The sequence below is a fragment of the Chiloscyllium plagiosum genome, unplaced genomic scaffold (genome assembly GCF_037043375.1).
Source record: "Chiloscyllium plagiosum isolate Xiang-an unplaced genomic scaffold, Cpla_swu_hap1 HiC_scaffold_3, whole genome shotgun sequence".
Lineage (NCBI taxonomy): Eukaryota > Metazoa > Chordata > Chondrichthyes > Orectolobiformes > Hemiscylliidae > Chiloscyllium > Chiloscyllium plagiosum.
This window is the reverse complement of record NW_028270141.1, coordinates 24,623,367-24,644,380: the sequence shown is the minus strand read 5'-3', so window position 1 is coordinate 24,644,380 and position 21,014 is coordinate 24,623,367. Positions and strand designations below refer to the sequence as shown.

Below are 21,014 nucleotides of genomic sequence, written 5' to 3'. Positions count from 1 at the left end.
GATGATGGTAGTGCAGTTGATGTGATTTCCATGGACTTCAGTAAGGCCTTTGATAAGGTTCCATGTGGAAGACTCATCCAAATGGTAAGAGCCCAAGAAATTCAATGCAAGTTGGCAAATTGGATCCAAAATTGGTTTGCAAATAGGAGGCAAGGGTGATGACGGAAAGTTCTTTTTGTGACTGGAAGACTGTGACTAGCAGTGTACCACAGGAACTGATGTTAGGACCCTTGCTGTTTGTTATGTACATTCATGGTCAAATCATTAATGTAAGGTATAATTAGTATGTTTACAGATGTCACGAAAATCGGTGTTGTTGTTGATAGTGAGGAGAATGTCGTTTCAGGCTACAGTCTGAAGGAAGCCTTGTTAAAACTTTATAAAACATGGGTTCGGCCACAGATGGAAAACTGTTTGCAGTTCTGGTCACCAAACTATCAGAAGGATGTGATTGCACTGGAGAGGGTACAAAGGAGACCAAGCAGAATGGTTGTCTGAGATGAACAGTGCCAGTTATGAGCAAAGACAAGATAGGCTGGATTTGTCTTCCTTGGAGAAGTGGAAGGGGCATCTGATTGAGGTATACAAAATTATGACAGGCATATTCAGGTTGATAGTGAAAATCTTTTCCCCATGGCAGATATCTCAAGACTAGAGGGCATAAGTTTAAGATGAGCAGTAAGTAGCTTAGAGGGAATCTGAGAAGATGGTATAAATATGGAATGTGCTGCCTGTGGGGGTGGTGGAAGCAGGTACTCTGGCAACATTTAAAAAGCATATGGAGAAGTACTTAAAATGTCAGGGCATAGTAGGCTATGGACCAAGTCCAAGTAAATGAGATTAGTTTGGTGTTTTTTGGCATGATATGGTGGAATAAACAGTCAGTTTCTATGCTCTATGACTCTGAGATCCTTCATCTCCCTCATCCTCATCAACATGCCACTCCTTGGTGATATCAGCCACAGTAACCAGTTAGTTTCTAGGCTGATGACATTCAATAATGCCTCTCTATAACCTGTCTTGGTAACTCCACAGTCTCAGTGATATTGATGTTTTGCACAACATCCAGTCTTGCAATAGTTGCACTTTGCTACAGTGAAACATTCAAAACAAAGAAAGTAATTTTCTTTGGCCACTACAAGCTTTGTGCTCTTGCCAGTGATGCTATTATTTTCACAATCACTGACTCAGGATAACCCAGACTGTTTGTAATGTCAGTCCTATTTAACCCCTTATACTGGACCCCTTATCTACAATCACAAAGACAATATATTTCCACCTATGAGACACTATCTCCTGCTGCCCTTGATTTAGCTTATCAACAAAAATTTAATCAATGACATGACTATTCTAAAGTGAATGTGGACAGCTTCAGTTCCTCCTTGCTTGAGCTCATTCTAGCTCCACTTCTGGTGTTCTTTTACATAGTAAATCTCATATTTCTATTTTTTGTTGCCCGAAACTGACTCCAAGGCCTCCAAAATAAAATGTTTACATATATATATATATATATAGTCAGTTCTGCTATTAGACGTGTTTCTTTAATACGAATTGGCTATAACGCGATTGAAGAATCTAGGCCATTATTTGTAGAACGTGAACTTTCCTTACCTTATTGGCTATAACGTGATTTTGGTCCCATTGGTTTAAGCGATGCTGCTATTATGTGAATTTCTTGTAATGCAGGCTCGCACGGGAATAGAACAATCGCATTATATCAGATCAGACTATATTCAAATCTCTTTATAGTGTCCTATCTCTGGGAACCTTCTCCAATCTTTTAATTTAATTCAATGGCACAAAACATTGTAATTTAAGTTAGCTAATAAAGCTACTAAAAGAAACTAATGCTTTGAAATGACATTACATCTCATCTCTTCAATCTACTGAAGATGCATTTCAAAACACTGCAGTTAACTGGCGAAATAGTACAAGCTAACACAGAATGGCTGCCTGTAAGTTTATAGCTATAGGCTACAGTTTTTGTGGCGATGAATTTTCAATCTTCACCAGGCAAATGAGGAAGAATAAAATGTAAACTTCAATGGCAATTAAATTTCAATTACATTTGGCACTATCTACAACTAAATATGTCAGGAATACATGAGGAAGCTCTGCAGTTGCTAAACTATTTCTTTAAAAATAAAATTTAAAAAGATGTAAGTTGTAGTTACTGTACTTAGTTAATTTCTGATAACAAGCTAGCATTTCAATGTCAACATTTAGTCACTGGGTTTTTTGCCCTTCATTACTAATTAACATATTGATCATAACTCTGCCTGTACAACTCTTGAACCTCAACCACTGCAGTCACAACTTAAAACACAAGATTATAAACAAACAGTGTTGTTGCTTTAGAGTCATAGAGACGTACAGCATAGAAACAGGCCCTTCGGTCCCATCCGTCCATGCCGACCAGATATCCCAACCCAATCTAATCTCACCTGACAGCACCGGCCCATGTCCCTCCAAACCCTTCCTATTCATATACCCATCCAAATGCCTCTTAAATGTTGCAGTTGTATCAAACTTCGCCACTTCCTCTGGCAGCTCATTCCATACATGTACCACTCTCTGTGTGAAAAAGTTGCCCCATAGGTCTCTTTTATATCTTTCCCTTGCTTTCTGTAAATATGTTCCATTTGAAATAACTTTGAATTTATTATCTTCTCTTGGATACCAGAATTGCTTCCAATTCAATATGAAGTTCTTTTGGAAAGCAATAGTTTTCTAACATTTCACTCATCAATCGATATTCAGAAATGTTAATCAAATATGTTTACAGAAATCTAAAAGTTAAATGAGTTAAACTTGTCAAATAAAGAACTTGACATAAACAACTTACAAAATCTAGTAAGGGAAAATAGTTATAATATCTTCAGTTCTTTTAGTCCATGTTTCTGAAATGCAAAAGCTGTGGAACACAGTCCCCCATTTTAAAGTGTAGCTTATTTCATCCAACAAATCAAAGGACAAATCAATCTACTACACATACTTTTATTGTAGCATGTTGCCAGAACTCCTTTATCTGTAGGGCTGGTACTCATGTGCCATATTTCTCCTACTTGATGCAGAAGGACGTTCTTGTTAATAATGTTATTTTCATCATCAAAATCTATGATGTGTATCTAAAAACATAATCCACATCCATAAATTAGTAATGACATACTGTCAAATTGAAAAAAAATTACATTCTAAATTAAGGATTGGAGCATGATGCACTTTGATCAATAGCAGCCTTGGAGTATAGGGTTTGTTTCAAGAGCACAATCAGGAGTCTGAAGGAAAGAAGAATGGTTTCATGGGGTGGTGCACTGAAGCTGCAAGTCATTGTTCCGGTCAAGGATAATTTAATCAATTTACATGGTACTAAAGAGTTCTTCATAAGCTGATGCTGTCATTTTGATCAAGCAATTTCATTTCATACCCATAAGGAGAATACATTTTCCTTTTCTTTAAAAAAACTCACATGAATGATGAGTACATTTTTTTTTAAATGAAGGGACTATCCGTATTTACCTTACTTTCCTCTTTAATATTTTCTGCTCCTGTTTTGAAGGCAATGATATTTTCCTGAGATTCAATTCCTCAACCACAATCACCACACTTGCATGTGTCCCCCAATAGCAATTACTTATACGTGATGTACAATTCCAGACAGTGGCTGGATATTTATTTCTATTCTTGCACAGATATACATTTCTAGCTGAATCTCTTGGTGAGCAGTTAGGATTAGGATCACAGGCTGTTTTGCAATTCCCCACCTCTTTGACACCATAAACATTTGTGGTCGAGCTTTTGCTGCAGATGAGATCAGTGGTAAAAATCTTGGCCTACGTGAATTTGAATGGGTCAGAGACAATGATCCATAATTAACATTATTATCGAATGGGCAATAATATAGTAATAGACATTATATGCTTACAGTATTTTGGAAAGTGTGATTTTCAGTCCATTGCATGCATAATTTCACAACTTCCTATTTTGCGATTCACTTTTGTATTTATGACATCATTTATTGATAACCTCAAGATAATTTCAAACCAAAGAACAGGTTTTTGGCAGGGATAACTGCCAGTATCTAGACCCAGGTGTATTTGATTACATCTTCACAGCAACTATCAAAAAACTGGATGGATTCCATCACACACTTACAAAGAAACTCAATGAATTGTCCTTCAAAAGTGAAATCAGGTTCAGTTAAAGTCGTGTTCAGATGAGCATAATTTTTTGATACTTGCTTTACCCAAGAAATCCAGCTTGCAGACCCATGCAATTCTTCCCTCCCAGGATTTCTGAAGAGCAAGTACATAAGTAAAACATTTAAAGTAAGACAAATGTGTGATCAATAACGTGTTGCCACTCAACGTAACTACCAGAACCCCATTAAAATTATGCAGGAGCCATACAGGTTATACCTGGAGTACTGCACTCATTCTAGTCAGTGAGACACATGGGGAACATTCAAGCTGTGGAAGCTTTCTCATCTATCATGTGAAAGAACTAAGTTATGAAGAAGGGTTTGGAAAACTCAATTTTGGAGGTAGCGATATAGATAAAGCTTCTTTACAGGGGTATGCATGTGTTAAGTGGAATGAAAAACATTAATCCCAAGCTAAAATGTAATTGAAGAACTAGGGGACACGAGCAAAACGCAGATTCAGCACTAACATCAGACAGCATTTGAGAACAGTGATTAACCCACGCAAAGACTTCCCGGATATAATGGAGACAGTGTTGGAGAAGATTGTGTGTTTCCTTGAAAAGATATGCTGGATGGGTTAGATGAACTTCCTCACATTCATTCATCTTTGTGAAGTGCAGGGGTTGGCTTTGAATGCATTCCATTCCTTCTGGTCACTGATGTCAGCAAAATAGATACAAGATTTTTAAAATTATTTTAATGAAATGTAGGTGTTACTGGCTAATTCAGCATTTATTGCCCATCCGTAATTGCCCTTGTGAATGTGGCGGTAAGCTGCCTTCTTGACTAACTCAGTCAAAAAGGTGTAGCACATTGCTACTCTGAAGTGAGTTTCAGGACCTTAAACTCTGCAACAGTGATAAAGTGTGGCTTGGAAGAAAGCTTGCATGCAGTGATATCATGATAGAATTTAACACTGTTTGAGAAAGACTTGGGAGAATCAAAAACCAACAGACTAAAATTAAGACAGACTCAGGAATCCTTTAAAAATGACAGACAGAACACAATTTTGTGATTCGAGCCCCCATTCCAGATTCTGCCCATTTTCACCGGTACAAAGAAAAGAAAAAAGTTTTAAGCAGGTCAGTAAGGTTAGAGTAAATGTTTTATGTAGAGTAAAACAAATCAGTGGAGCCTTTATAATCTGAATGGTCTGTTTCCATGGTCTGATAATGTAAATTTTTATATGTCTAAGTAAATATATAATACATTAAAGAACAATTTTCTTTTCATCTGATTAGCTGTAAAATCAGAAAATGTACCAGCTAAACTGAAATTCATCGCTAAACTGTTCTGACAAAATTACTTTACTGGGTATGGCCCAAATTAGAACACTTTATCCCATGTAAAGCTTTGAAATTAGACAGTGGCTGGATGGTGTGATCAAAGCATATTTAACACTTTTTACCCAGACTCCGTCATTCAATTTTTTATCCTTGTTTTCAGATTAAGAATTTATAATCTCAAAGCAAAGCATTCATCTTGAAACCAAAATGAAGTAGTAAATTATGAATGTCTACTTTAATTAATGGGAATCCTAGACGGATTTTGCAATAACAGATAATCACATAAATAAGCTATAAATAACATTTGTGTTCACAAAAATTAACTGCTTTGCGTTTAATTTGAAGAGTATTAAATTGGAAGCATTAAAGTTAAAATGCAGAAGGGACTACAAAAGAACAAGTTATAACTCTCTCATGTCCCTACCTCAAACAGGAGACCTGGATTCAAGTCCCTTCCGTTCCAAACATGTATACAATAATAGCTTCTCTAAATCGGTAGTCTTAAAAAAAAACTCCCACTTGTTCATTAGCTTTTCTGAAATCCGTGCACCTCCCAAATAAAACGTTAAATAAAGACCCTCACTAAAATTTAGCAATAAATCACAATTAGGAGATTTGAACCTTTGCTGATTCATAATTCCACAACACCCAATTATGTTTCATCATCTCATTCAACTGTCCATTACACAACCGTGAGCCTGACAGCAAATGGGTCACCAAATTATTTGATAGTTGTGAGTTACACTGAGCTTTATTCTCCCTCAACCAATATTTACAAACGTGTGCTTCCAATAGGAATTAGTAAACAGCAATCAGAAGTGGGACACTGGATCAAATTTTCCTCTGCTGGGGGTCACTGAAGTTGATTATACTTTCTCCACCTCACCCCAGTTGAACTGAACCAATACAAATCTGGGATCTTCTTGACTTAAATAATTTTGCCCATTTGTAAGATAAATGTACTAAGACATAGGAAACGTAAGCCATGAACACTTGCACAAGCTCATTCTTTGTGTTTTGCCAAACTCTGCCACGTGGCTTCTCTGTCTTTCTACCTTCTTCAAAACGAGCCTTATGATATTGACAAAATTTATCATAAACGTGATGATAGGGTAATTTTGTTTCAAACTGCTGCTTATTTCTGATTATACACTGCACTGTTTTATTAACATATTTTGGAGGAATGAGAAATGGTAGGTATGGATGTGGGTGAGTGTAGGCAGGAAGCTATAATCTGTGAATCAAAAACAAATTTAGGTACTCACAAACTAATAATTCAGAAGGCCCCGAACGCACGTGGAAATTCTAACCTTTTGCTCTAACATGATGCATGTGAGAGGCATACACGAAGTTTCATATACAGACAGGGTGTGCTACTTTGCTTAAACTAGTTAATGGATGAAGCATTGACATGCATAGAATTTCATGCTTCAGGATCTAAAAAATGCAAAAAAGATTAATTGTATCATCTCCAAATGATTGGCTCATATTCAAATAGAGTGAAAGAAAACCTCTGACAACTCATGTAAGTTGACTTGAACTTTAGAATGTTTTCAATATTTTTCATAATTAAACCTGGTGCAATTGTCACTGTGTTGTTCTCTATGATCAGTCACTATACAGTTCTCACATATTCATTTTCTCTGTTACCTGGGCATCAAACAGCTAAACTGAAGCATTCAATAGCTGTCAGGCAAGAACATTAACACTGGAAGAACACAGCCAAGCAGCAAAGGAGGAGAAAGGGCAGGGATTAGAGACCAGAATATAGGGATTGTAAAGTCTAATGTCACAGATCTGTGGATGGTCTCCATTACAGATTGATGAGTGGCATAAGAAAACACAAAGTAGCTTGCAGAAAAAGCACAGAAGATGCAGAGAGACAAGTTAAAGACTAGGACATAATTCAGAGGTGGGCTTGGTGACAGAAAGAGACGGCAGATCATGAAAAGTATCAATCAGTTGGTAGGAGGAATGCTGCTTGTTGGGGGAACAAGAGCACAGCAGTGAGGGAGTGAAAGCATGGAGTGTGATGGAAACTGGGATTTAGTGCACATTGTAGATTTTGGAAGGATAGAAGAGATTATGTGGTTGGCATTTTAGAATGAGCTGAAGTGGAGAAGCAGGTTTATTTCAGCATGCCAAACAGAAAAAGCTTTCTTGGTCCTCTTGGCCCACAGGCAGTGCTGAAAAGGCACATGCTTGACGAATCAAGTTATTCTCACTTCCCTTCCGTTGCTGGGATTCATGGGCCATGGAAACTTTGTTCAATCATTAAATTTAAAAGTCTAAATGATTTCATAGAAACACAATACACATTATTCTAGAAAAAGCCAGTGATATTTACCTGATTATCATACTTCAAAGACTGAGTACCTACGAGGAACCTGACTGCATCAGTTTCTGCAGTTTGTGGTGTTAAAGCACGTGCCTGCAAAATAAACAAATATATATCTGTAATATTGTGTCCTGTCCGTTACATCTATGTCATGGGTTTGCTTTCTGTCAACTATAAATTTAGGAATCATATTTTCCACAACCCAAAATATAGAAACATCATCATATCTGCAAGACACATATTATCATAAAACAACTGTTCAAAGCCGGATATTGAAAATAACAATGTTGGAGAATGAACCTGGTATGTTTGCTGTGTATGCTGCAGTCTCCTTTGGGGACAAAGCATAAAATACAAGCAATTGAAGAATCTCAACATGTGGAATTCTCCTGAAAGTATTCCACTGGATATTATTACATTTGATTTTACATTCAGGAGAAATGTTTAACTACGAGCAAAATTGACCACTTTACCACCATCACTTCAGCAGAAGTTGGTTCTTGAACCCAAATGTTGGACAGAACGAGCCTGGCAAAGATAAATAGTAGCAGAATTGATATCTGCTGAGAGAGTGATGATAGACTTTTATTTATTTGATTCTGGGCCTATTAAAAAATCAAATATTTGCATTTATATATTGTCTTTCTTATTTCAGGAAATCCCCAAGTGCTTTACATAGCTTCTCAATTACTTCTGGAACATTGACTATTATTGTACTGGCAAACACAGTGGTCAATTTGTGCTCTGTAAGGTCTCACAATCAGCAATAAGAGTAACAATCAGTTTATATTTTCTGGTAGTGATGATTGAAGGATAAATATTGATAAGGAAACTAGGAGGACTTGCTTGGCACCAGTATCAAATAATTTGGCTAACTTGCTTTTGAGCTTTCATCCACCTCAAATGAACATTTCACCGACAAATATCAAGTAAAATATGCAAATCTATTTTCAATATAAATTACACTATGAATCTTCTCTGTGTCTATCAATCAATACACTACCATTAGGAGACATCTGGCTATTAGGTTAGATTCCCTACAGTGTGGAAACAGGCCCTTCAGCCCAACAAGTCCACACCGATCCTCCAAAGAGTAACCCACCCAAACCCATATCCCTCTGACTAATGTACCTAACATTATAAGCAATTTAACATGGCCAATTCACCTGACCTGCACATCTTTGGACTGTGGGAGGAAACCGGAGCACCTGAAGGAAACCCACGCAGACGCGGGGAGAATGTGCAAACTCCACACAGACAGTCGCCCGAGGTTGGAATTGAACCAGTAGGCAGTAGTGCTAACCACTGAGCCACCGTGCCGTCCCTACTTTTGATTCTCTTTTACTGCTTACTCACTAATCTCCATAACAGCAATGTTATAGGTAAATAGTACCTTTAATGAAATAAAATGTTCCAAAGTACTCCACAGTAGTGTTACAGAACAAAACATGACACCAATACACAATAGGAAATATTAAGCCATGTGACAAAAGGCTTGATCAATGATCAATGCCCATTTTCCTGCAACTCTGTGGTTGAACTCCTCTAAATCACGTTTCCATACTTCTACAATTTGAAGAGAATTCTCAACAAAACCACAAATTCCAGTTTATCTAACTGTGATAGTCGTGAACTATCTCTCTAATCCTTTTTTTAAAAAAATCTCGTTGGATATGATTATCATTTATTGCCCATACCTGACTATGCTTTGGAGGTGGTGGTGGTCCACCTTCTTCAACCACCAAAGTCCACATAGATACTCTCACAATTCTGTTAGAATTTTTATTAGACTATTTCAGGATGGTTTGAAATAACTGAATTGTTTGATTTCGGAGGCAAGCTAAGAGTCAAACACACATCAGTCAAACTGGGTAGGATGATAGATTTTCTTGACTGAAGGACATCTTAACGAGATCGGTTTTTACGATATTTCCTGTTGTTTCGCCATTATCATTACTAATAAGTTATTTCAGATTTAAATTCCCTAACTGCCATGTTAGGTTTTGATTTTCTGGATTTCTAGTCCATGTTCTTAGATTATTAATCCAATATCGTAAACATGAAACTACCGTCCTGACATTATGCTACCATTTTAAATCTGAATGCAATTGACCATGCCATACTTGTTCAGCACTTCTTCTCCATCTTCCACATGGGTGTGACCACTTTCCTGTCAATCCAGTTCCATTACCCAGGTTCAAGAGAATCATATGCGAAAACTTGCTGCTCCCTCACTGTTAACTCCAGTGTCCTCTTACAATCTATCCTCAGCCCCCTTCTATTTTTCACATACTTGCTTCCCTTCAGCAACTTCATCTGCCACCACCTTGAAAATATTTATTAATCCACATGAGGCAGAGAGTTCCAAATTAGCATGACCCTTAGAGAAAAGATTCTCCTCATCTCTGTTCTAACAGAATGATCCCTGATCATAAAACAGTGCCCCCTCCTTCTGGATTGACCCACACAAAAAACATAAATTCCATGTCCACCCCGTCAAAACAATTCTGGTCTCAAGTAATTCGATCAAGTCATTCTTCACTCTTTTAAACTCCAAGACAAGCTCAACTTATCCAACTTATCCTTGAGACAACACACTCATTACAGGTATCAATCAAGTAAACCCCTCCTGTGAACCACCACCACTTCTTTCAATAACGAGCCCAAAACTGCACACAATATAAGAGATGATGTAAAAATGAAGCATAACATCCTTACACTGATGTTCAATCCTTTGAGTAATGAAGAATAGCATTCTGTTAGCCTTCTTGATTATCTGTTATACCTGCCCACTAATGTTTTGTGACTCATGCATTAAAACACCTAAATCCCTCTGCATCTCAGAATTCCAGTCAATCCCTATGAAGTAATACATTGTTTTTCATTCTTGTTGCCAGATTGAATCACTTCACATTTTCCCACATTATCCTCCATCTACCAGATTTTTGTCCACTCACTCAAACTATCCAGATCTGTTTGCAATCTCCTTACATCTTCTTCGGAACATACTCTCTTGCTGTCATTGGTGAATTTAGCTACCATGCCTTCATTCCTCTCAGATAAGTCATTAATGCAAATTGTAGAAGTTGAGACCTCAGCATAGACCCCTGCAGGACATCCTGCCAATCAAAGACCCATTTATGCATGATCTCTGTTTTTCACCAACCATCCAATCTTCTTTTTTTAATATACAGTGTGGAAATAGGCCTTTTGGCCCAACAGATCCACACCGAGCGTCTGAAGAGTATCCCACCCAAACCTATTCCCCATTACTCTACATTTACCTCTGACTATTACACCTAATCTACACATGCCTGAAAACTATGGGCAATTTAGCATGGCCAGTTCACCTAACCTGCACATCTTTGGATTGTGGGAGGAAACTGGAGGACCCGGAGGAAACCCATGCAGACACGGGAGAATGTGCAAACTCCACACAGTCGCTCAAGGCTGGAATTGAACCCAGGTCCCTGGTGCTGTGAGGCAGCACTGCTAACCACTGAGCCACTACATTGTTAATATGTTATTCATAATCCATGAGCTTATGTTTTCCACAATAACCTTTGATTTAGCACTTATCAAATATCTTCTGGAAATTTGAGGATAGTATGCCTGTAGGCTCCTCTTTATCCAGAGTGCACGTCATTCCTTCAGCGACCGCTAACAAATTGGTTAATTTAAGGAAGCCATGCTGACCATTCCCGATTGCCTTGAGCTTTTCAAAGTTTGCAGCTATTTTCTCCTTAATATTCACACTAACAATTTCCCTACAACTGGCTTATAGTTTCTCATTTTCTGTCTCCTTCTTTCCTTGAATAGAGTGGTTACATTTTCTTCTTTCCAGTCTGATTGAACCTTTCCTGAATCAAGGGAATATTATCACCCTTTTCCACTGTATGCCTCTGTTTATCTGCTGAAGTAACACTTAACAACAATGATATTGAAATGTTTCAAAATTCTTCCATAACCTCAGGCAGCGCATCTTCAAAACTTCATCCAGTCAGATAAAATCCCCTTCCCATCCAAAGATGTGTGTTCTTCCAAATCTGGTGTGTTGCACATCGCTGATTACAATTGCTTCATCAATTGCCCTAAACTCTGGAATTCCCAACTTAACCCACTGGCCCCCTCTCCTTTAAGATATTTCTGAAATCTGTCTTTAATTTGATTTTTGGTCACTCGTGGTTGTGTGTGGACTAGTGCTATACTTTGATCAATAATGCTTCTATGATGTGCCTTGGGATATTGTAAGTGCTATATAATTGTAGCTTGAAGTTTATTCACAGTAACAATCATAGCTTTATTCTAGAAGCTAAAAGTGATAGGACAGCAACAGAAAACATTCTGTCCTCTGTATCAATTTTTATCCTTTACACTTACTTATTGAAATGTGACGGCAGGAAATTGGGATATGGTAGATTACCAATGTTGTGATATATGGATGATGTTTGAACCAAGTGAGAATTTATGTGATGGAAATGTTGCATATGAAATACTTTAAATTACAACTTTGCAATTCCCTAGAGACTGACTAGCCAGAACACAAAATTAGGTAGCTGCCAATATTATTGCATCTTCACTTAGGAAAATAATCCATTGTATTATTTAAGATAGACAGTTAATGGTCTCCATGCTGCCAAGACAACGGAGGCTTTCCCTAAAATATCAGTAATATTTCTAGCATGTGCATTATCTTCCCTCACAGAAATGTCAATTACCCACAAGAATATCAAACAGGCAACTATTTCAAAAGCAGAATAATTTTCAAAAAGGGACTTCAGGGTCAAGTTATGAAGAGAGATTGTACAAATTAGGCTGGTTTTCTCCAGAATTTACAGGTTAAGGACTGAACTGATCAAAGTCTTCAAGATATTAACATTGTAGATAAAGATAAACCTTTTCCACTGGTTGATGATTCCACAACTAGGGACACAACATTCAGGATAGTTGTTAGGAAGCATGTACACATACAAATGTGGTAGAGATTTGGAAGTCTCTTTCACGCATGGTAGTTGATACTAAATCAGTTGCAAGCTTGAAATCTGAGATTGGTAACTTTTTATTAAGTATCAATACCAAGGGAAACAGACCAAAGGCAGGTTCAGAGGAACCTCAATTATCCGGCATTAGATTATCTAAATATCGGATTATCCGGCAAGATCGCAAGGTCGTAATGCTCGGCAAAACTAAGTTATCCAGTATTCGATTATCGCGAATTCAACTAACCGAACAAAATATTGTCCGCCTGTGACCTTTGGTTAATCGAGGTTGCTCTGTATGTGGCGTTAGGCCATAGATCAGCCATGAGCTCAATGACTGGTGGAACAGACTTGATGGACTGAATAGCTTACTCCTGTTCCTATGTAGTTGGATATATATTTAAAAAGGAAATTTTACAAGCCTGCAGAGCAGGAGTGTGGGACTACTTAAATAGTTCTTTCAAAGAGATGGCATGGATGCCTTCTGAACTGTATAATTCTATCAAAAGGCAAGACCATTGTGGATGAAAAGTACTTTCATTTAGCTAGATAGAAAGCTTCTTTCTTAGAACTTTACTATGATTGTAAGATTTTCTTAAAAGTTTGAAATAAAAGCTGGATTAAAACATTATGCTGTGCAGAAATTCGGAGAAAATAGTTTCAAGATGTAGCAGCTCCAAATGTTACATTTACATTTAACGTACTTAATTCAGAAGTATATTTCAAGGGTTATTACAGACTGCATCACATTACAAGCATTACCAGCACAAAATTCCAAAATCAATGAACTCTGAATCAGGATGCATTTCAGTAACATGCAAGTGAATAGAGATTTCACATTTTATCACAACTCTCAACAAGTTGCACAGTGTTACTGGCAAAAATAAAAATCATCACAAGCACAATTTTCTTTTCAGTGCAGTCTTCAGTATGCATGATATTTTCCAAAGGCTTGTACTTTATTATCGTTTAAAATAACTTCAACCTTTGGTGAATTTTGGGTTTGCCAAGAATGAAAGTATTCAATGGAAGATATTGCACTAATTTTGATCTAGTATTATGATCCAACAGGAGTCATAATGCTCACTCACTCACAATCTTGAACAATAGCTAACTTGACGATGCTGCTCCTTTAACAAGGAGCTATCCTTGGCTTTTTTTTCAGAGGTCATACAAGCAGCGATTCTGAAATGTCAGGGGTTGGTCTACTTAAAGAGGTTTTCAAGTTAAAAAAAAGCACGTACAATGAAAGGGAAGTGGCCAGTTCTCCCAGCTCAGTTTAACTCTGGTTTGGTTTTAGTAGGCACTCAGTTGTGAAGCTGCTGGACCCAAAGAAGCAGGTTTATGCTGATCCTCCCCTCTCTGACATCTCTCCTGTAAGAACCTATGTTGGATTTTTCCTTTTTTTTGCAAAGGGATGTTTATGATGATTGTTGCAAGTATTTGGAACAGCATCATTATGTTGGGATAATCTGTTGGGTTTTCGGATAGGTTAAGTTATTCTGTATTCTCTTCTCTTTTGTTTGTATTTGATTTGGTAATCTTGCAAATAAATTCTGTTTCGTTTAAAACTAAGTGGTTGGACCAGCTGCATCATTCCTGGAGTATCCACTCTACACTGCTTAGTGGTCCGGACTACTTTCTTGAAAGTTTTTTAGGGGGTCTGGCCTGGTCTGTAACACTACGTAATCATGTCCACTGAAGGCAGCTTCCAAATCGGGTACATTGATTTTGCATAAGTGAAAAGGACAGCTCAATTTACAGTGACTGGAAAATTGAATAGGTATTTAGTGATGCATAGCTGTGATGGAGAGCCCAGGTGAAAGGTAAATTTAGCCAGTCATCATTCAAAGGGCATTTCTATCTCAAGAAAGTTAGACTATAAGCAAGAGGAGCAAAAATAGGCCCTTTAATCCATCGAATCTGTTCCACTGTTCAATGTGATCACAACTGATCTGATAATTGTCAACTGACTTTCCTGCCTTTTCCCCATAACCTTTGGTTCCTTTACAGACTAAAAGTCTGTCTACCTCAGTCTTGAACACAATTAACTACACAGCTTCTACACCCCTCTGTGATTACAATTAAACTCAACAGATTCAAAATCCTCTGAGAAGAGATTCCTCCTCGTTTGTCTTAAATGGGTGACCCCTTAGTTCTGAAATTATGGCCTCTTGTCCCAGATGTTCGTAAAAGGGCATTTACCTTGTCAAGCCACCTCAGAATATATTTCAATAATGTCACCTTTCATTGTTCTAAACTCCAAAGAGTACAGGCCCAATCTACTCAATCTCTTATCATAAGAAAATTCCTCCATCAACCTACTGAACATTTTCTGGAATACCTCCAATATCACAGTGTCTCTCCTTAGATAAAAGAACCAAAATTGTTCACAATAGTCAAGGTATTGTCTGACTATCAACTTGTACACTCTAAGTAAGACCTTCCCATTTTAAAATAAAATTTCCTTTGAAGTAAAGATCAACAGTCCATTGGCCTTCCCTATTTCATGATAAACTTGGATGCTAGCTTTTTGTGATTCATGTAAAATCACTCTTACATCCCTCCAAGCTTTCTGCAACATGCATCACTCCAGGGAGTCAACAGCCTAGTGGATGACCCAGGTAATGTTCGAGGGACATGGGTTCAATTCTTATCATGACAAATGGTAGAATTTGAATTCACTAAAGAAAATCTGGAATTAAATGGCTGATAATTCTTAATTTGATTTTTAACCTGATGAGGTTACAAATAGGAAGGGCTTAGAGGGATATGGGCCAAATGCTGGCAAATGAGACTAAATTAATTCAGGATATCAGGTTGGTATGGACAAGTTGGACCAAAGGGTCTGTTTCCATGCTATACAGCTCTATGACACTATGTTATATCTCACCTAATGATGACCATGAATCCATTAACGATTGTCTGAAAAACACATCTGGGTCACTAAAGTCCTTTAAGGAAGGAAACTGCCATGCTTACTGGTCTGGCCTACTTGTGACGCCAGATCCACAGCAATGTGGCTGACTCCTATCTTCCCTGTGGACGATTAGGGATGGGCAACAAATGCAGGCCGAGCCAGTGATGCCCTCATCCCATGAATCAAAAACAAAACAAGATAACGAGTCAACAGAAAAATCACTATCATAAAATCCATACAGTGCTGAAAGAGGCAATTTGGCCCATCGAGTACGCATCGACTCTCTGGACAGCATCCCACCCGGACCCACCTGCACAACCTATCCCTGCAATTGTTGTTGTAGGTATGTTCGCTGTGCTGGGAAGTTGATTTGCTGACGTTTCGTCCCCTGTCTAAGTGGTATCATCAGTGCTTTGGAGCCTCCTGTGAAGCGCTGCTGTACTGTGTCTTCTGGAATTTATTTGGTTCCATTTCTGCTGCTTCTGGTTACTGGTTCCAGTCGTTCGTTGTAGTGGCCAGTATATTGGGTCTAGGTCAATGTGTTGTTGATGGAATCTGTGGCTGAGTGCCATATTTCTAGAAATTCTCTAGCTGTCCTATGTTTAGCTTGTCCTATGATTGTTGTGTTGTCCCAGTCAAATTTGTGGTTCTTGTCATCTGTGTGTCAGCTCGGAGAACATATCCACAACCATGACAACCGGCACCCGAGCTGCAAATCTTTACGCAAACCTTAAATTATCCTTGTAACCCCACATTTCCCATGGTTAATCCACTTAGCCTGCACATACCTGGACACTACAGAACAATTTAATATGGCCAATCCACCTATCCTGCACATCCTTGGACTTTACAAACAAAGGGTTACTTTTGATCACTGATATAATGTGGGAATCAAAGCAGCCAATATATACAAGATCCCCCAGGAAGCGATGACATAAACTGCAGATAATCTATTTTGATTCTGGAGAAATAAAGGCCACGACAGCTTGGATAGTTTCCTTGTTCATTTTGAAAATAGTGCTATGGGTTCTTTTACAACCACTCGAGAGAGAGAGGAGACATGACCTTGGTTTAACACCTCATCAGATTTTTTAAAGTCAGCTCCCACATTCACAGAACTGCACTTCAGGATCAGCTTCGATATTCAATTCCTGAATAGGGCATCAGAACCAAGACTGAGACTAACTGCTGCTCAGTTGCCATATTACTGTAGCAATGACTGAAGAGTGGTCCAGCTCCCCATTGAAATGTTTCTATCCCCCTGCTGTCAAATCTCTGGTCCTGGATTCTAGGTTAGCATCCAAGAGGCAGTGATGAATGTTTTCTGACGCTTGAACCTATGACTGAGGCAGGAATTTTGTGTACACATGGACTCAAGACACAACCCATTGTTTTTTTTTGGATGAAGTGAGGAGCTGCAGGTTTGAATCAAAGGAAAATCTGGTTGGGCCTGATGTTATGTCCTTGTTTTGACTTCTTCCTTCAGGATCACAGCTCCTTAGTTGACTGTGTGTGGGGTTTTTTGGCAGTAATAGTAGAGTGATGTATTGTGTCTTGTCATGAGTGGGATTCCTGGTTTCTGCTGGGGTCAGGCCCCAGGGGGTAGCAGATGTTTAACCTGCAGCTGGTGATGGACATGGTCAGCTCCTGACATCGCACCCACGCCGGCATTTCACTCCTTCAAAACAAACCACCTACCTGAAACTCCAGCCCATAGATGACGGGCGCGTCGTCTTCCATCTTCTCTTGTTTCTCAGCCGGTGACCTGTCAGTTTCTGTTCACACACGGGCTGTGTGTGTCTCTGTATGGTCGGGGGGAGGGACAGGAATTATTTTGAGTCTCGCGCACCGGGTCCTGCCGCTTTCCGTCCGTGCGTTTCCGGTCCGATCCGCGCATGCGCAGAGTTCGGCGGTGACGGAACAGTAGGAGCGACGTCAGGTGAGGGACGCGAGCGGAGTGACACCACCCCCTCAGTACCCCCCCCCCCCCACCCCACACACACACACACCCCACCCCACCCCACCCCCTCAGTACCCCCCTCCCCCCCCACCCCCCCCCCCACACACACCCCACCCCACCCCCTCAGTACCCCCCCCACACACACACACACCCTCAGTACCCCAACCCCCCCCCACACACACATCCCCACCCCACCCCCTCAGTACCCCAACCCCCCCTCCCCCCCACACACACCCACCCCACACCCTCAGTACCCCAACCCCCCCACCACACACACACATCCCCACACCCTCAGTACCCCAACCCCCCCACCACACACACATCCCCACACCCTCAGTACCCCAACCCCCCCACCACACACACACATCCTCACCCCCTCAGTACCCCAACCCCCCCCACACACACACATCCCCACCCCCTCAGTACCCCAAACCCCCCCCACACACACACATCCCCACCCCCTCAGTACCCCAACCCCCCCCACTCACACATCCCCACCCCCTCAGTACCCCAACCCCCCCCCCACACACACATCCCCACCCCCTCAGTACCCCAACCCCCCCCCACACACACATCCCCACACCCTCAGTACCCCAACCCCCCCACCACACACACATCCCCACCCCCTCAGTACCCCAACCCCCCATCACACACACATCCTCACCCCCTCAGTACCCCAACCCCCCCCACACACACATCCCCACCCCCTCAGTACCCCAACCCCCCCCACACACACATCCCCACCCCCTCAGTACCCCAACCCCCCCACCACACACATCCCCACCCACTCAGTACCCCAAACCCCCCCACCACACACATCCCCACCCCCTCAGTACCCCAACCCCCCCCACACACACATCCCCACCCCCTCAGTACCCCAACCCCCCATCTCTCACACATCCCCACCCCTGCAGTACCCTAACCCCCCCCCACACACACACATATCCCCCACCCCCTCAGTACCTCAACCCCCCCACACACACTTCCCCACCCCCTCAGTACCCCAACCCCCCAACACACACATCCCCACCCCCTCAGTACCCCAACCCCCCCCACACACACATCCCCACCCCCTCAGTACTCCACCCCCCACCACACACATACATCCCCACCCCCTCAGTACCCCAATCCCTCCCACACACATCCCCACCCCCTCAGTACCCCAACCCTCCCACACACACACACATCCCCCACCCCATCAGTACCCCAACCCCCCTCCACACACACACATCCCCACCCCCTCAGTACTCCAACCCCCCCCCCCCACACATCCCCACCCCCTCGGTACCCCAACCCCCCCACACACACACATTCCCACCCCCTCAGTACCCCAACCCCCCCACACACACGTCCCCACCCCCTCAGTACCCCAACCCCCCCCACACACACACATCCCCACCCCCTCAGTACCTCTACCCCAACCCTCCTGTACACTCACTCAGATCCCCCAACCCGCCACACACACATCCCCACCTCCTCAGTACCTCTACCCCAACCCTCCTGTACACTCACTCAGATCCCCCAACCCCCCCCCACACACATCCCCCAACCCCCCCCCACACACATCCCCACCACCTCAGTACCTCCACCCCAACCCTCCTGTATGCTCACTCAGATCCCCACCTCCCTCAGTACCCCAATCTCCCCCACACACATCCCCACCCCCTCAGTACCTCCACCCCCTACCCCTCCACCCCCTACCCCTCCACCCCCTACCCCTCCACCCCCTACCCCTCCACCCCCTACCCCTCCACCCCAATCCTCCTGTACGCTCACTCGAATCCCCACCCCCCTCTGTACCCCAACCCTCTGTACCCCCACATGCATCCTCCATCCCCTCAGTACCTCAACCCTCACACACATCCCCCTCAACCCCCACCCCTCAGTACCCTCACGCCCTGTAACCTCACACACATCCCCAACCCCCCTGCACCTGTGTACACACACACACCCCACCCCCTGTACTCTCTCTCATATCCCCCACCCCCTTAGTACCCTCACACACACCCCACCCCCATTTCTCAGTCCTCCCCATTTCTCTGTTCCCCCAAAGTTTGGGTGAAGATTTGTAGCTCGGGTGCTCGTTGTTGTGGTTCTGTTCGCCAAGCTGGAAATTTTTGTTGCAAATGTTTCGTGCCCTGTCCAGGTGACATCCTCAGTGCTTGGGAGCCTCCTGTGAAGCGCTTCTGTGGTGTTTCCTCCGGCATTTATAGTGGCCTGTCCCTGCCGCTTCCGGTTGTCAGTTTCAGCTGTCCACTGTGGTGGCCGGTATATTGGGTCCAGGTCGATGTGTTTGTTGATGGAGTTTGTGCCATGCTTCTAGGAATTCCCTGGCTGTTCTTTGTTTGGCTTGCCCTATAATGGTAGTGTTGTCCCAGTCGAATTCATGTTGCTTGTTGTCTGCGTGTGTGGCTACTAAGGATAGCTGGTCGTGGCGTTTCGTGGCTAGTTGATGTTCATGGATGCGGATCGTTAGCTGTCTTCCTGTTTGTCCTATATAGTGTTTTGTGCAGTCCTTGCATGGGATTTTGTACACTACATTGGTTTTGCTCATGCTGGGTATCAGGTCCTTCGTTCTGGTGAGTTGTTGTCTGAGGGTGGCTGTTGGTTTGTGTGCTGTTATAAGTCCTAGTGGTCGCAGTAGTCTGGCTGTCAGTTCTGAAATGCTCCTGATGTCTGTTCCCCCATTTTTCCCCTATTCGTCTAACCCCCGCATTCCTTGCACCCCCTGTCATTCATCTCCCCCACCCTGATTGGTTTCTCCTGCCCCAAACCTCTCCCCCACTCTCATTCATCTCCCCCTGTGTGCAGTTCTGGTCAACCTGCCATAATAAGAATGTTATTAAATTATGAAGGATTCAGAAAAGATTTATCTAGATGCTGCCAAGACTGGAGGGTTTGGGTTATGAAAATAGGCTGGATGTTTTTCACTGGAGTGTAGAAAATTGAGGGGTTACCTTATGGAGGTTTATAAAGTCATGATGGGCATTGATAAGGTGAATTCCCTGGCGTGGGTGAGTTCAAAACTAGGCATCATATTTTTGAGATGAGAGGAGAAAGATTTTAAAAAGATATGAGAGGCAACTCTTTTACACAGTGGTTAGTGTGTGGAATGAACTGCCAGAGGAATTACAGTTACAATGCTTAAAAGATGTTTGGGTAAGTATATGAATAGGAACGGTTTGGAAGGACATTGGCGAAATGCAGGCAGGTGGACTAATTGGACTGAAGGATCTGTTTCTGTGCTGTATAACTGTGTGACACTTGAAGATTGAGATGGAAGGACTGCAATTTTCATTTACTTAACACCTTTTAAAATCATAAAAA

General features: G+C 41.5%; 2 protein-coding genes across 3 annotated transcripts in view; one reads left to right on the top strand and one right to left on the bottom strand.

Annotated features, from left to right (window-relative positions):
- Positions 1–17,579, bottom strand: part of eipr1 (EARP complex and GARP complex interacting protein 1) — an 87,160-nt gene extending 69,581 nt beyond the window's left edge. The window contains exons 1-3 of one of the 2 annotated variants that reach the window (XM_087977998.1): positions 17,426–17,579; positions 7,838–7,921; positions 2,996–3,128 (exon numbers count right to left, since the gene is read on the bottom strand). In XM_087977998.1, coding sequence (XP_087834124.1) covers positions 2,996–3,128; positions 7,838–7,921; positions 17,426–17,467 — 259 coding nt within the window. In that variant the 5' untranslated portion in view covers positions 17,468–17,579. Of the gene's footprint in view, positions 1–2,995; positions 3,129–7,837; positions 7,928–17,425 lie in introns of those variants that run through there. The other variant, XM_087978001.1, reaches the window with a different exon arrangement.
- Positions 17,580–17,623: 44 nt separating this feature from the next.
- trappc12 (trafficking protein particle complex subunit 12) overlaps positions 17,624–21,014 on the top strand; it is a 70,047-nt gene continuing 66,656 nt past the window's right edge. The window contains exon 1 of the mRNA XM_087977997.1: positions 17,624–17,666. The gene's annotated coding sequence lies outside the window, so the exon portion shown is untranslated. The remainder of the gene's footprint in view (positions 17,667–21,014) is intronic.